The 14,293-nt window shown below is 56.3% G+C and overlaps 1 protein-coding gene across 1 annotated transcript in view; it reads right to left on the bottom strand.

The window, feature by feature from the left end:
- Positions 1-360: 360 nt before the first annotated feature.
- MYO15A (myosin XVA) overlaps positions 361-14,293 on the bottom strand; it is a 48,708-nt gene continuing 34,775 nt past the window's right edge. Inside the window, exons 51-65 of the mRNA XM_045083656.1 lie at positions 13,864-13,979; positions 13,518-13,590; positions 13,186-13,258; positions 12,874-12,947; positions 12,543-12,625; positions 10,947-11,077; positions 9,820-9,914; positions 9,562-9,639; positions 9,147-9,243; positions 7,789-7,949; positions 7,261-7,394; positions 5,511-5,644; positions 5,067-5,200; positions 3,722-3,862; positions 361-942 (exon numbers count right to left, since the gene is read on the bottom strand). Of these exons, the coding sequence (XP_044939591.1) occupies positions 841-942; positions 3,722-3,862; positions 5,067-5,200; positions 5,511-5,644; positions 7,261-7,394; positions 7,789-7,949; positions 9,147-9,243; positions 9,562-9,639; positions 9,820-9,914; positions 10,947-11,077; positions 12,543-12,625; positions 12,874-12,947; positions 13,186-13,258; positions 13,518-13,590; positions 13,864-13,979 (1,626 nt within the window). The 3' untranslated portion in view covers positions 361-840. The remainder of the gene's footprint in view (positions 943-3,721; positions 3,863-5,066; positions 5,201-5,510; positions 5,645-7,260; positions 7,395-7,788; positions 7,950-9,146; positions 9,244-9,561; positions 9,640-9,819; positions 9,915-10,946; positions 11,078-12,542; positions 12,626-12,873; positions 12,948-13,185; positions 13,259-13,517; positions 13,591-13,863; positions 13,980-14,293) is intronic.

The raw sequence follows: 14,293 nt of genomic DNA, 5'->3' as shown, positions 1-14,293 counted from the left end.
CAGGGAGGAGTAGGGACAGGTCTCTGCTAGAAGCTGTAGTCACGGGCAGTGAGTCAGGGGCCCAGCTGGGCCTCCAGTTCCTGCCTCCTCCCTTACACCGCTTTTCCAGCTACTCAGCAACTGCATGGCGGGGGGGGGGGGGGAATGGCTGCCAGGCACATCTTTTATGTGCACAGACATGACCAAGGGTCCCAAATCCCAGCTGACCAGCAGTGCATGGAGCACTCAAGGAGGACACGTGAGGGGCTGAGATGTGGGGCTGGGGCAGACTTGAACATCAGACCTGGTGCACCTGAGTGGCTTAGTGGGTTAAGCCTCTGCGCTTGGCTCAGGTCATGATCCCAGGGTCCTGGGATCGAGTCCCTCATCGGACTCTCTGCTGAGCAGGGAACCTGCTTCCCTTCCTCTCTCTCTGCCTGGCTCTCTGCCTACTTGTGATCTCTGTCTGTCAAATAAATAAAATCTTTAAAAAAAAGTCAGACCTGCGGTAAACCAAATTCACAGTCCAGTTTGACTAGGCCATTGGTGTGGGGCTTCTCTGCCATGGGTGTGAGTCGGGGCCAGGCCCATATGGGGTATGTGACTCCAGTCCCCATGGGCCAGCCTTTGGAAGTTCTTCCTGTTATCTGACCCAAGTTTGCACACTGCAATTCCATCCCAGTTGTGGATCTGTCTTCTTGTGTTCCCAGGGACTTAGGTCATTTGTCCTACCCAATCTTGGTCTCCGCATCAAGGGTCTGGCCCCTTCCAGGGGTCACTGGCCCACAGAGGCCCAGTAAGTCCCCTGGGGCCACACAGCAAGCCTTCTGGTAAAGGGCAGCAGGAGGGCTGGGGGCTGGATCAAAGCAGCGTAATCTCACTGGGGGGCAGCGTGAGCCGCTTCTCCCGGGCACTGAGCAGGTTCTCCACGTGCACAGCCACCACCCGACACAGCTCCAGACCCTGCAGGAGAGATGGTGAGAGTCCCGCACCCAGCAACACTTCCCCAGCTCTCACCTTGGGGTGAGGTGTGGTTGGGAGAGTACTGGCAGGTCCCACCCTTGTCCCCACCTCTAGGCTGAAAGGAGTCAGTAAGCAGAAGACCTAGTGCATCTTCCAGCTTTGCTGCACCTGACGCGTATGACCTAGGGCTGGTGACTTCACCTCTCAGAGTCTCAGCAGCCTCATCACTAGGGTCTCAGTTTCCCAGGGCCTGCCTCACAGGGCTGCAGGGAGAATTCCATGTTCCGGATGGGCACGTGAATTCTGTGACGTTTTGTTACATGTAAACTCTTTGCAAGGAAAAAATATTAGTGTAGTAGATGAATGGTCAGCGTCTAGTGATGTGTTGCCATGGTTACCACCTGGCACCCAGGGCCGAGAATAAGCCATGGGCCAGCCTCAGGGCTCCCAGATGGGGTGGGGAGGAGAGGCGGCAGAAAGTGTGGAAAATCCACCTGAGCATGGTTCTCAGACCGCAGGCAGTGGTGGTAGCCCCACAGGGATCTCCAAGGGGCCACAGGAGCTGCTCTGACAGAGGTAGAGAAAGGATGCTGACTGAATGGGATGGTGTGCCAGGCACCATTCTCAAAGCTTCCTGCACCATACCCCTTCTGGTCCACACCATGCCAGCCGATGCCCTAGCCAGCCCTCCCACCCACGTGCCACATGCGAGGCCTCCATGGAGCCGTGGCCCCACTTGACAGATGTGGAAACTGAAGCTGAGTAAGAAGTGGGGGTGCCTTGAGATTTCCTCAAGCAGCCTGTCAGAGGTGGGCGAGGCAGGGACCTAGGTCTATTGGCTGCACTGCCACCATACTCAGTATCACCTCCTCTTGGAAGCCCTCGCTAATTACATCCCAGATAGCTCAGCTACATCGTCCTTAGCACTGATCATGGGGTCTGCTGGAAAGATTCTTTGACTCCGGGCTCGGTGGGGGTAAGGGCTGAGGGGATCCCTATAGCCAGTGCAGAGCCTGCTACATAGAGACGTTCCGTGGTTATGTGCTGAATGAACGCGCCCCACCCCTCAGTCAAACATGCCAGAGGCAGAGGCAGCAGCATAAAAGGGTTGGAGGTCTGCAAGGAAGTGGAAAAGCCAAAAAGGCCCCATCCAACCATCCACGGTACCAACCACTTAGTGAGCATCCACTACATGCCAGGGGCTGTGCTATGGACCCAATGTGGACAAAATAGACACAGCTCGGGCCTCTGGGGGCTGGTGTTCTGGTTGGGGAGACAGACAATATTTAAACAAGTGACAGATCTACATGCCATAGGGAGGTCTGCCCAGGTGAAGACAGTAATACATCCGGGAGGAGAGTCAGGGAAAGCTTCTGGAAAGAGGTGATGCTTGTGCTGCCACCCAAATAGAGAGAAGGAATGAACCAGGGAAGAGCACTGCAGGTAGACGGGACAGTGAGTGCAAAGGGTTTGGGGCAGAGAGGCAAGGGCAAGCTTGGCTTCAGGGTGCTGGAAGAGGCCAGGGCTGTGCGCAGAGGCCAGAAAGATAGAGAGAGGAGGCAAGAGGGATGGAAAGGGCCCCTGGGTTAGGACCCGAGTGCCTGTGAGGGTTCTGAGGTAAGTACTGTTGGTATCCAGGGAGATGAGGGGTGAGGGCAGGAGCCAGAAATATGGGGGCTGTCACAGCACTGATGGAGGCCTCAGGGCCAGAAGGGGCGAGGGGTTCAGACTCAGCCATACTTAGACATCCTCCAGAAGAGGGGGCAGCAGAAAAGGAGCCCAGGAAGATATGGAAGGTAAGTTTGCTGTGGTGTGAGCTCAGAAAGGAAGGTTCTGGGAAGCAGGCCAGGCCAGAAAGGAAGGCCAAGACTGGGGGTGAGCTTGGCAGGAGCGGGACTGGAGTGTGCTGGGAAGCAGACCAGGGGGCTTGGTCCTGAGTTGCAGGCTCTGCAAGGGGTACATGGAGGGCTCTGTTGTGTCCCTCAGAGGCAGGGCCAGGGCGACGGGAGTCCCTCCGTCTTGCACTGGGAGGTCAGTCCCTCCAAGGGAGGCCCGGGTGTGGAGGCTGGTCATGGGCCCAGATCTTGAGGGGGTGTGGAAGGCTGGCAGGCGCAGACATGCATGTCCTAGCTCAGGTCCCAGACCTTCCCTGGGCCTCAATCTTCTCTCCCCAGGGATGTGAGACTTTGAAAAGAGTCTAGAGATCAGCCATGCCTTTTAAGAAGCAGCCAAAGTTGTTCCAGATATGGGAAGGTACAGGACAGGTGGACCTCAGTTTCCCTCTGTCACATGGGAACACACCCTTTCCACCCTCAACCCCAGACCTCATCATCCATCTTCCAAGCCTCAGTCCAGGTGAGCTTCCTCAGACTTCCTGTGTCCCTGCCCTCTCACCAACCTTCTGTGGCTCCCTAGTGCCCTCGGAATGCCCCAGAGTCTTATCTTGACATTTAAGGGCTTTTAAGACCTCCCCTAGGACAGCTGTGTCTCCCTAGTTCCCCATCAAACTCTTCAATCTTCTACAAATAACCTGGCCCTTTCCCATGAGCCCACCACTAAGATGCTTAATTGCCAGACTACCCTAATGACCCACAGTTCTGTGCTCAGTTGGGTTAGCTGGGTCAGCTCTGTCCCCAGCACCTGGCTGGATGATCCTGGGGCGGGTATGGCCAGGACCTGACCTACCATGGAGGCAGGCCTGGCAGAGGTCCTGGTGGGTATAACTAATGAGGGAGGGGCTGGGTTGGAGGCTGAGGCCTGGGGCCAGGGTTGGGCCCACCTGCTCTAGCTGCAGCTGCATGGTGCGCTGGGTGGCCACATCCCCCAGCGCGATCTCCACATATGGGTAGCTGGAGCTGGCTGTGGGTCTCTGGGTTCGAGTTGACTGGATCTCTTTCAGGGGGAACTTCACCATCAGCTCCTGGAGGGAGAGGGGAGGAGACAGGCCAGTGGGTGGGACAGTCTCACCCACCCTTACCTCTCCCCTGCAGATCAGATCAGCAGGAGGCAGGACCCCCCCCCAACCCCCGGAGCAGGAGTGCCAGTTCCCCAGCAACTTGCTGTGTGACATGAAGCAAGTCACTTTACCTCTCTGGACTTCGGTTTCCTCCCCTGTGAAACTGATTCTACAAATAGGACGCACCCATCTCCATGGTGCTGGGCTCTGTTCTGAATGCTTGGGATCCCAGAGTGCGGTAGAAACCAGCGGTGCCCTGACCTTCCCACCCAAGCTGCCTCTTAAGTCGGCCCCTCTCTGCCTGGAGCTTTCTTTCCGCCCCCAGAAGCAAACCCTGTGCCCATGCATAGAAAGCCAGGGCAATGGGAGTTAATGCCATGATTAGTGACAGGGGGTGACAAGGTGCCTAGACACCCCAGCTCCCTCACCCCCAGAACATCCTGCCAGGGGTGTGTCCCAGACTGTCTCAAGCCCCGCCCCTCCCCCTCCCCACTGAGCGCCAGTTCCCACTGGCTGCTCACACAACCTTCCAGAAGGTGTGTTCCCAAGGTGCGTGAGCCTGTCCCTTCCTGGTCTCACTTCCTCATTCCAGCATCTCCTAGATCACCTCCAATAAAGTCCTAAAGCCCCGTCCCTCAGACTGCGACTATATTTGGAGACAAGGCCTTGAAAGAGGGAACTAAGTTGAAATGAGACCATCGGGGTGGGTGGGCGTAGTTCAAATCCATCCCGAGTCCTTAGGAGAAGAGGGAACTTGAATGTGAGGAAGACACCAAGGATGTGCGCTCTGAGGAAAGTCCATGTGAGGACCCAGGGAGCCGGCGGCCATCTATACAGGCCAAGGAGAGAGGCCTCAGGGGAAACGAACCCCACCAGGTCCTTGCTCTCTGGCTTGGGGCCTCCAGACCCTCGAGAAATCAGAGTCTGTGGCTGCTCAGGCAGGCGGAGCAGACCCATGTGCTAGATGTGAGCGCCCACCATGCTAACATTCAGGACAGCCCGAGGGCTGGGTTCTGCTATCATACCCATGTTCCGGATGGGCACGTGAGGCTCAGAGCGGGCCTGCGGTGTGTTGGGGCTGGCTTCCACCGCTGCCCAGCTCAGTGTCCCCCACCCCAGGGAGTACGCTCGGAGGACAGGGGGTAGGTGCCAGGCTCAGGCCACTCACGTGGGTCTCAGTGCTGAGGAAGTTGAGGCCATTCTGGTTGACAGCGAGGATGCAGGGGGCTGGCACCGTGGCATTGCTGCAGCTCTGGACGAAGAAGAAGGAGGAGCCGAACATGGGTAGGGCACTGATGAGACCTAGGGAGGGGAGAGGGGGTGGTCGGTCAGCCTGCTGCCTGTGTCCTCCCTCCGCTGTGTCCAGCATCTGTGTCCTCACCCCAAGGCTCCTCCTCCTCTCCAGCCCCCCTGCATCTGCCCACAGCCACCCAGAGCCTCAGTGGTGTCTTGGTGAACTTCTTGGAAAGGTGTTTTCTCCAGGCAGCTGCTCAGCTCTGCTAACACTGAAAATGCCTTTGTGCAAAGAAAAAGGTGCCTCCCTCCCCTGCCTCTAGAACCCCTTCCATAGTGGGGTGCCCTTCGCTTATCCACCCCAGCTGCAGACTTTTACCCAGAAACTGGGCCCGGGCCTGGTGGGGGCTGAGCGCCTGTGTCTGCTGTCGGTGCTGGCCCAGCAGGCCGAGCCAGGCAGAGCCGGCCAGGGAGCGGTAGAGCTGGGCTGGGATGTAGTCCTGAATCTCTCGCCTGTGTGTGGAAGGAAGGATGGTCCTGAGCACCCGGCATCATAGGCTCCTCACGCCCTGCATGCAGTCTCCGCCATCCTCGCTGCCAGGCAGGTGTTAGGCCAAAGGGATATGATCTTTGCACTTCCCTAGACGGCTCAGTGCTGCCTGTCCAATGGGCTCACTCGGTGCCCCGGTCCACGGCAGGCACTCCATGACCGTGGCCGCTACCAGTAGGGTCCCTGCATGAGGAAGCAGGGATGGAGGCTCTAAGAAGTTCCCTGACTGGCCCCGGGTGACACGGTGACTGAGTGAACTGTGGGGCTGAGACTTGAACCCAAGGTGGGTTAGTCCTTTGTAGCCCCGCTCCCCAAGGGGAAGCCCAGGCCATGAGGATGAGATGCACTAGGGTGGGGGAAATATGGGGGCAGGGAGCAAAGCGACCACCAGCAGTGGGTCAGAGCATGGAGCAGAGAAGTGTGGGGCTCCAGGCTGAACCCGTTGTGCCAACAGACCCTACACTTCTGTCCCTTCTGTTTGGATCCTGGTTCTCCCACCTATTAGCTGGGTAAGCTTCGGTAAGCCCTGTAACCTCTGTGGGCCTTAGTTTCCTTGTTTGTAAGGGGGACAATAAAGATTAGCTGAGATGTTAAGTACCTTCCAAAAAGTAAAACTCAGTGATTTATTTTCCCCCAATATTGGGATTATAGCTGTCCATCCTTCCTTTTTTCTTAAAATTAGAACATAAAAAGAGCCTTATATTCGGAGATCTTACCTTATTATGAGTTCCTGGAAATACATAGAGCATACCTATGTTATCTTATTATTATTCATACCACGGCTTCTCAGGGTGTGGCTGAGGGCCTAGGAGGTCAAAGCCATTTCCCTGATAATATCTGAAGAGCTAAGATGTTAGTTGGACTTTTCCCCCTTGGGTTCTTTTACAAGTGGAACTTGCCGGAGACCCCATGACCTGTGAGGTCCCAGTTCACCCACCCACAGAAGCACACCTGAGAACCCAGCTGTGTTCCATTACGCCAGTTGGTAAGGAGATGTGCAAAATGTAAACCAGTGCTACTCTCCTCACTAGATCTTTTTGGGGAAGCACAGTTGGTTTTTAGAAGTTGTTTGCATTAGCACGTAACGTTAATTTCTACTGCTTGAGTTACACATGCTTCTCACATGTTTTTAGAACTACAATTATTATATGGTTATTTATATTAATGTGTAATACATTATCCTTATTTTTCAAACCATACATATTTTAAGGCGGTTCTCAATTTCAGTTTCCAGTACAGTAAGTATGACCCACATAAACAAAAGCTCCTTGGGGTCCTATGTTTAAGAGAGTAAAAAATGTTCTGAGGCCGAAAGTCTTAGGATGACCAATGTATCGCCTCTTTGGGGAACTCAGTTTAAAGGCTGCCTGACACCCAGGATTTATTTAAGGGATCTCCTATCATGGGGGGTTGGGGTTGGGGTTGCAGTACCGCAGTGAATGTTTCTGCCCCAGGGCCAGAACCGCTCTCCACTTCCCAGCCAGCTTGGCAGACAGTGGTGCAGGAGCAGAGCGCTGGGACCTGGGAGGGCCAGCTTGGTGGTGGTGAGGTGGGGGGCTGACAGGTGGCAGGTGCTTACACGCTGGGCAGGTGGGAGTGGCCCTTGGCCCGGTGCTGTAGCAAGGCCAGCTTGGACACCTGCTGCAGCTGTTGCTCGCTGGGCTGGCTGGCTGGCACGCTGCTGAAGAGGCCCTTCTGGTAGTCAGGCAGGACCTGCAGGTTGAGAATTCCAATGAGGGGCTGTAGGTCACCCTGCACTCACCTGTTCCTCAGAGGAACACGTGAACACATGCGATTGCAATAATTCCAGTCCCGCTTGCTTCTGGGCTGGGGGGAACCGGCTACCCTTCTGGGCTCTGGGGAATGATGAGACGTACAAGAAGGTGAGTGGGGGGGGCCATAGCCCAGAAGCCCACATGGGAGTCCCCACAGTGGCGGGAGAAGAGTGTCCTGGACATCCGCATTGCGGCATTTGGGAACTGGCCGGGGTTTCTGAAAACAGAGTCTGCACCAGAGTCACTATAGCCGGGAAGGTCTCAGGTGCCAAGGCTGTGGAGTCCAACTTCACATAGGCAAGCGTAGAAGATTCCAGAGCCCATGTGCTGACCTGGTTGTAGTGCATGGTCACAAAGAGCTCATTCTCAAACTTGAGGGGCTGATCCCAGAGCACACGCCGGAACCACAGCATGTAGCCCCCATCCACCGGCTCCATCTCTGAAGCCACATCTAGGATGTACGCACTGCGGCTGAGTGGACACACGTGCTGGCCTGTGGAGAGACGGGGGCAGCTGCAGAGCAGACATGCAGAGCCCGGGCAGGGCCCCTCCCTGCTCCAGGACATGGGGTCCTCCCTGAAGGGGAGCATATGTATGGAACACAGTGCCCCGTGCCTGTGGAATGCTGATCAGCAGAGATGGGAATAATTCCAATCCAAGCTTCCAAGCTATAGCCCACCGAGGTCTCGGAAAGTGCCTCGGGTCATGCCTCAAGGAACCCCAGCCCCTTTCCGGAGGAGGCTGGGGACTCGGAGAAGTACCACAGGCCCCAGGGCTTGAGACCCATGAATGCCTTCCTACAGAACTCCTTCAGGGGAGACCCCCTTGCCTGGAATGGCTCCTGGAATGGGTGGGGGGTGGGGAAGATGGGGGCCTGGCAATGTGGGGGGGAGCTCTGAGTCTTTGAGGGAGCGTTAAGCTCTTCCTTCTCACATGGACTTTTCTGCTGCCCATCCCAGGTCTTCAGTAACATTTTACCAAAGAGGAGGTATGGCGTGATGATAAAGTCCAGACTCTTGAGGCTAGAGTTCCCAGGTTCAAATCTCCATGGTGTGACCTTCAGGAAACCCCTTAACCTCCACTGAACAATGGACCCCCTCCAGGAGTTTTTATAATTAAAATGCTTTGAACTGTGCCTGGAACACCGTATCTGGTCCATACATTTCCGTTATGAGGACGATTTTGTTACCACCATCCCCTGCCCCCTGTGTTAGCTGGACTCAGGCGGACAGGGCCGAGGACACACAGTTCAGAACCCACCCGGCAGCCACAAGTGTTAGGGGCAGGAGGCTGGCACCAAGCCCAGGGTGGCGGGAGGTAAGACCACAGTCCAGAGTGGGCAGCAGACAGAAGGGGCTTAGGGCCGTGTGAGAAGGGCTGGGGGAGACCGCTGCTACTGCCTGAGAGACAGGAAGCAATGCATGTGTGGCGGGCTCCAGAAGCCAGGGTCCACTCAAGGAAACGTCCCAGGATGTGAGCTCCTTGAAGGCAGGGCCCATGGGCTCCCGCCAAGCAGGCCACTGTCCTCCATGAACTTCCAGTCTGGTAGGCAAAACCAACATCCAGAGCTGGGGTGCTCGGCGCACAGAAGAGTTCTTAGGCATTGCAGCCCGGACTACCCAGAAGAAGTGGCATCTGACCTGGGACTTAAGGGCTGGGCCCAGCGTCCCCAGTCCCCCTGGCCCCTCACCTCGGTTGGTGACGACAAAGATGACGTACTCGCTGAAGGCCTCCGGGCGGGTCAGAGCCATCTCGGCACAGATCTCCTCCACCACATCCAGGGCCACCTGGAGGGAGGGAAGGGTGAAGCCAGACCAGCTGAGCTGACCCCTGTCCTCCCGGTGGCCCAGGCCCTGCAAGGCCAAGCACAGAGTTCCTCAGGCCCTCTGCAGGGCCGTGAAGGATCCTCTGAGAAACGGCCTCATGCAGGAAGAAGCACAGCTTCTGGAATTCAAATTCTTTCTCGGCAGTATGACCCTTTACCTCTTGGAGAGTTAGTCTGCTTCCTTGAGATGTAAGTCCTGCCCTGCGGGACTCAGCACCCTAGGGCACCCCACCACCACCACCCTCCTGCCCCTGCCTGCCAGAAACATTCCCTCACGTACGGTGCATGTTTTGATTTTGAGGTGGCGTTCAAGGCCTCCAGGGAGAAGAAAGAGCTGCCTCTTGGAACTGCGGCCCGCCTGGAATAGAGAGGAGGAGACGAGAGAGGCCGTGTACTGGGATGTGGGCCAGCCATTGTCCCCGGCCACGAAAGTGCCCAAGCCAAGGGGCTCTGGACTGGCGAGGGCTGAGTGCCCACAGCGTCTCTGAGCTGGGCTCCTGTTTCCCCCCTGTTCCTCCTGACCCCACCTGACACTCACCAACATGGCCCGAAGTTCCATACTGCTGGGGAGCTCCACACGGCCACCGGAGCGCAAGGTTTTCTGAAGATTCTGCTCACATGCCTTGGCAATCCCTGCAGAGACAGAGTCAAGGCCTTGCCCAGGGTAGGCAGTGCAAGAAAGAGGCTCTTCCAGCCACCAGCACCAGCCTACTGGTTTCTTTCCAAAATCTACAGGGTATCTACTCCCCAACGTGGTGGTAGCTGAGGAAACAGTCCGGAGAGGGGCAGGAATTTGCCCAAAGACAAGAGCTGCATTCGAACTCATGGCCCATGTGGTTAAAGCCTTTTGTCTAGCCCACAGTCCCCCAGCTACCTATGGGCCTTGGAAACAGCCTTCACCTCCACTGTTGCCCCGGGGGTATGTTCCCCTGTCAGCTGGGACCCCCTTGCCAACTCCCCTCCCTCACCCAGAGTTGGGTGCAGAAGATGCCACCCTTTGTTTCTTTGGGAATGTTAACCGAATGAAAGAGGAGGACTCGGCGGAGGGCGGACAAAGAGGTCTGCTATCTCCTTCATGACTGCTATGATGACCTTTTTCTTTTCTTTTTTTTTAATACTTTTTTTAAAATATTTTTTTTCTTTTTTAATTTATTTGTCAGAGAGAAAGCAAGCGAGCACAGATGGAGTGGCAGGCAGAGGCAGAGAGAGAAGCAGGCTCCTTGCCGAACAAGGAACCTGATGTGGGACTTGATCCCAGGATGCTGGGATCATGACCTGAGCCAAAGGCAGCCACTCAACCAACTGAGCCACCCAGGCGTCCCTGATGACCTTTTTCCTAAGGGGAACCCAGGGGTTGCTCTGGAAACAAGGGTAGGGGTGAGGCTGAGGACAAGCCCCTTTCCTCCAGTCTCCAAGGGAGGAAAGGCTGAGACCCTGCCACCAGCTGGGTCTCACCCCTGCACAGACCCACTCAAGACTCTTGGGGATTCTCAATGGCCAAGAGAGAAGTGGGGCCTTACCCAGCACTCCAGGCCCTCGCTACCCCCTTCCTTTTCCCGCATGCCTCACAGTGCCACCTCCAGGCCTTTGCTCCTGCCACTTGACCCACCTAGAAATCCCTTCCGTGTGCTCACTACCCAGGGTTGCCACTCCCTGGCCCCTCACCTTGGAAGGGCAGGCCTGGAGTCCGGCTCACGTCCTGGAGGAAGCGAACGAGGTGTGGCTGGAGGACCGTGGAGCAGCTGTGGTAGGCAGCCACGATGTATAGTAACCTCCAGCCTCGCTGGCAGCTGTCCCTATGGGGAAACGCATACAGGACCACATCACAGCTGGCCGCAGCCCTGGAGGGCCATGCTGGGAGACTCCAGGGATGGGGCTGGATGTCTCTGGCTCTCAGACAGCTTGTTGGCTGACGGTGCTCCCCAGCCAGGGAGAGAGGGCGGGGGCCCCAGAGCCATGTAGAAAGTACATTGTGCTTGGGAAGACAAGGTGGGAGACAGGGAAAGAAGGAGATGAGGCCCTTGACAGGACAAGCCAGACATGCACAAAACAAACAAACAAACAAACAAAAAAACCAAAATAAAAAAACCCACAAGTATTCTCTGGGTATAATCTCTCTGGGGAGGCTCCTGGGTGGAGGGCCTTGAAGGAAGGCAAGAAGAACCTGCTGGGGCTGGGCACAAGGGATGGCAGGGAGGGCCAGGGGGTGGGAAGGGGCAGGAGGATATGCTGAGTGCTTCTAAAAGTCCTGGGGGTGGAGTAGAGAGCCAGTGGGGGAGGTAGACCAGATGGGGACAGGAGGGTAGATCTGGTGATAGCAAGAGCGTCCCATGCTGGCCACTTGCTCTGTGCCAGTCCCATGTAAGACACATTCACCTTCCCACTGCCCCGCAGGCAAGGTTTCATTTCTGGGGCCAGCTGGGGCCTGTGGCCAACACTTGGGCTTCCTTTAAGAAAGCACCCACTCCTCCCCAGTTCACAATGGTTTGATGACAGACATGGGAGCCAGGTCTGGCCTAGAACTAGAACACTGTAGCTGCCTGGCCACAGTGATTGGTTTAGGGATGGTTTGTTGATCTTGGTCTGGCCAATCAGAGTTCAACCTTCCTTTGGATCCAGTGACTGATTGAGGGACAAAAATCTGACCCAGTTCTAGCCAGTCAAAGCTCCATATCCTCCAGCCATTGTGGTTGGTTCAGGGATGGGCATGGGACTAACTGAAGCCAAAAAGACTAGATTTGGGAATTTTTGCTAAAAACTTGGGTCAATCTGGCTTTCCCTAAGAATACTAGACTGGCAAATGTCTTCTCAGAACTGGTATCTTGCCAGTGGATGGGAGATATTACTAAAGAACGCTAACAACACGGAGAGCAGCAGGGCTAGAATGTAGAGAAAGCCTGTTCCCAATGACACCTGGATCCAGCCATGCCTGAAGCCATATTTGGGCTTTTCAGTCCAATCCTCTTTTGGTTAAACCATCTTGAACTGGGTTTCTGTCACTTGCAACCAAGATCCTGGATTTATCACATGATCAATGCCATTTTACAGACGAGGAAAATGAGGCTGAGAGAGCAGCAGCAGCTTGCCTCAGACCAAGCAATTCCAAACATGTGTACTCTAACCATTGGGTGAGGAAGAGGATGAGGGGAAGAGAATTAGGAGGGAAGACCTGGGTAGGGGGTGAGAGTCTAAACTGGTTACTCCTGGAGCAAGGACGCAGCGTGGGAATAGGGGACAGAGGGAAAGGCCCAGCTCACTCACGGCTTGGTGCTGGTGTTGTCCGTGATCTGCTTCACAACTTGGCAGTAACATTCGTCCCGCATGACTTCATGGTCCCCACACAGCTGAAGGCGGGCAGGCCATTACATGGCAAGGCCAGGCCAGGGCCCATGCCACACCCCAGACACAAAAGAACAGGGTGTGTGCTTGGAGAAAGGCCTGGTGTCCTTTCCCCAGCCCCCTCCCCACCTGCAGGATGCACTCCTCTTTGAGCTTCCCCTCTGCCCAAAGTCTTGCAACTTTGGGTAACAGATAGGGAAACTGAGCCACACAAGCCGGAAAGGGAGCATCTGGCGAAGTCTGCTGGACTGACCTTCAGGAGGGTGTAAAGCACGTCCAGTTCACTTTGGCCTTTCAGTGGAGCATCGCCCATGAACCTCATAACAGCTATAAGAAAGACTTGCCCCACTGAGGCCAGCAGACACCTAGCTGCCTGCTCTACCCCCATGGCACCCCAAGGTTGGGTCCGTCCCCAGGAGGCAGCTGGGGGCTTAATGGGGCCCCAAGTCTGAGTTGAGGGGAGGGGGAAGACTCAAGACCAGAGGGGTGGGATAGGCAGGGTCATGGGGTGCTGGATCCCAGCTGGTCCCGGGGGCCTGGCCACGGTTCCATCCCACCCACACACCTAGGAACATGTCAGTGGCCATCTTGTTGAGGCTGCTGTCGCTGAGCTCGATAAGAGATTCCTGAAGCGGGGTCTGTAAGGGGAGGAAGGGAGCTGTGTCAGGGCCAGGGGGTGCCTCCCGTCTCATGACGGAAGAGTCCACATCACAGAAGAGGTGCCAGGCTTGCTCTGCAATGGGGACAGATCCTGCCCCTGGGAGGAATCAGGTGGCTGGGGTGCTGAGAGCTGGGAGGGGGCCCACTGAGGACAAGGCTGTTTTCCCAAGGGGCCTGGAAGGGGGAATCTTGCCATCACCATTTTACAGATGGGGAAACAGGCCTGGGGCTGGATACCTTGGTGAAGCAGAGCATGTCTTCCAAGGTTCTGGATTCCCGGCCTTCCTTGGATTTGAGCCTGAGGCCATCCCTGCAACAGGAGATAGGTTGCAGGGATGGCGCTGCTGACTAGCATCGCCTCTGAGCCTCTGGCGACATCCCCTTCCTACCCAGAATGTTCTCCACCCCACGTCAGTTGGCCAGGCAGGAAGGCTCCCAGAAGCAGAGGCTGCAGGCGGACCTCACATCTGGCGGGGTTTCTCATCCCCCCCCATCACAAGTGGGTGCCCCCACGTGGATGGCTGTAAGAAGCCCCAGAAGGATCTTCCTCAGAGTGGGGATAAAGGATGAGGCCACCACTCACTGGGGTTTCCTCTGAGGGTCTCGGAAATACTTCTGGGCAAACTCAAGCATCGAGTACGGGGGGAGAGTCGGGCCATCCTCCGCACCATCAGGGCAGCCAGCCCTGACCGGGGGTCCCTGCAGGAGGGCCAGAGCTAAGAGGTCCTGGCCTGCCACACGGGGTCACATTCATAGCTGCCACACCCAACTCCAGGCTGACTCTGTCCTGAGCCTCTCAGGCTACCCCTAACCTCCACCCATCGAAACCCACCCCCATTCAGTAGTCCTGGCGCCCTTCTCCTGGCCCCACTTTCCACAGGCCCAGCTGACCTCACCCCCTGCTGCACCTGGCCACGCCCCCCATCTGAGTACAGGGTTAGCTTCCCCAGCTGCCTGGTTGTGGCTGACCTTGTCCTTCACTCCTTAGTTTTACCTCACCCCACCCCTTGCTA

The sequence above is a fragment of the Mustela putorius genome, unplaced genomic scaffold, assembly GCF_011764305.1.
Source record: "Mustela putorius furo isolate JIRA1106 unplaced genomic scaffold, ASM1176430v1.1 tig00000731_pilon_pilon_pilon, whole genome shotgun sequence".
NCBI classification, from domain to species: Eukaryota; Metazoa; Chordata; class Mammalia; order Carnivora; family Mustelidae; genus Mustela; species Mustela putorius.
Note: the sequence above shows the minus strand (reverse complement) of the source record. Positions and strands in the feature narration are given on the sequence as shown.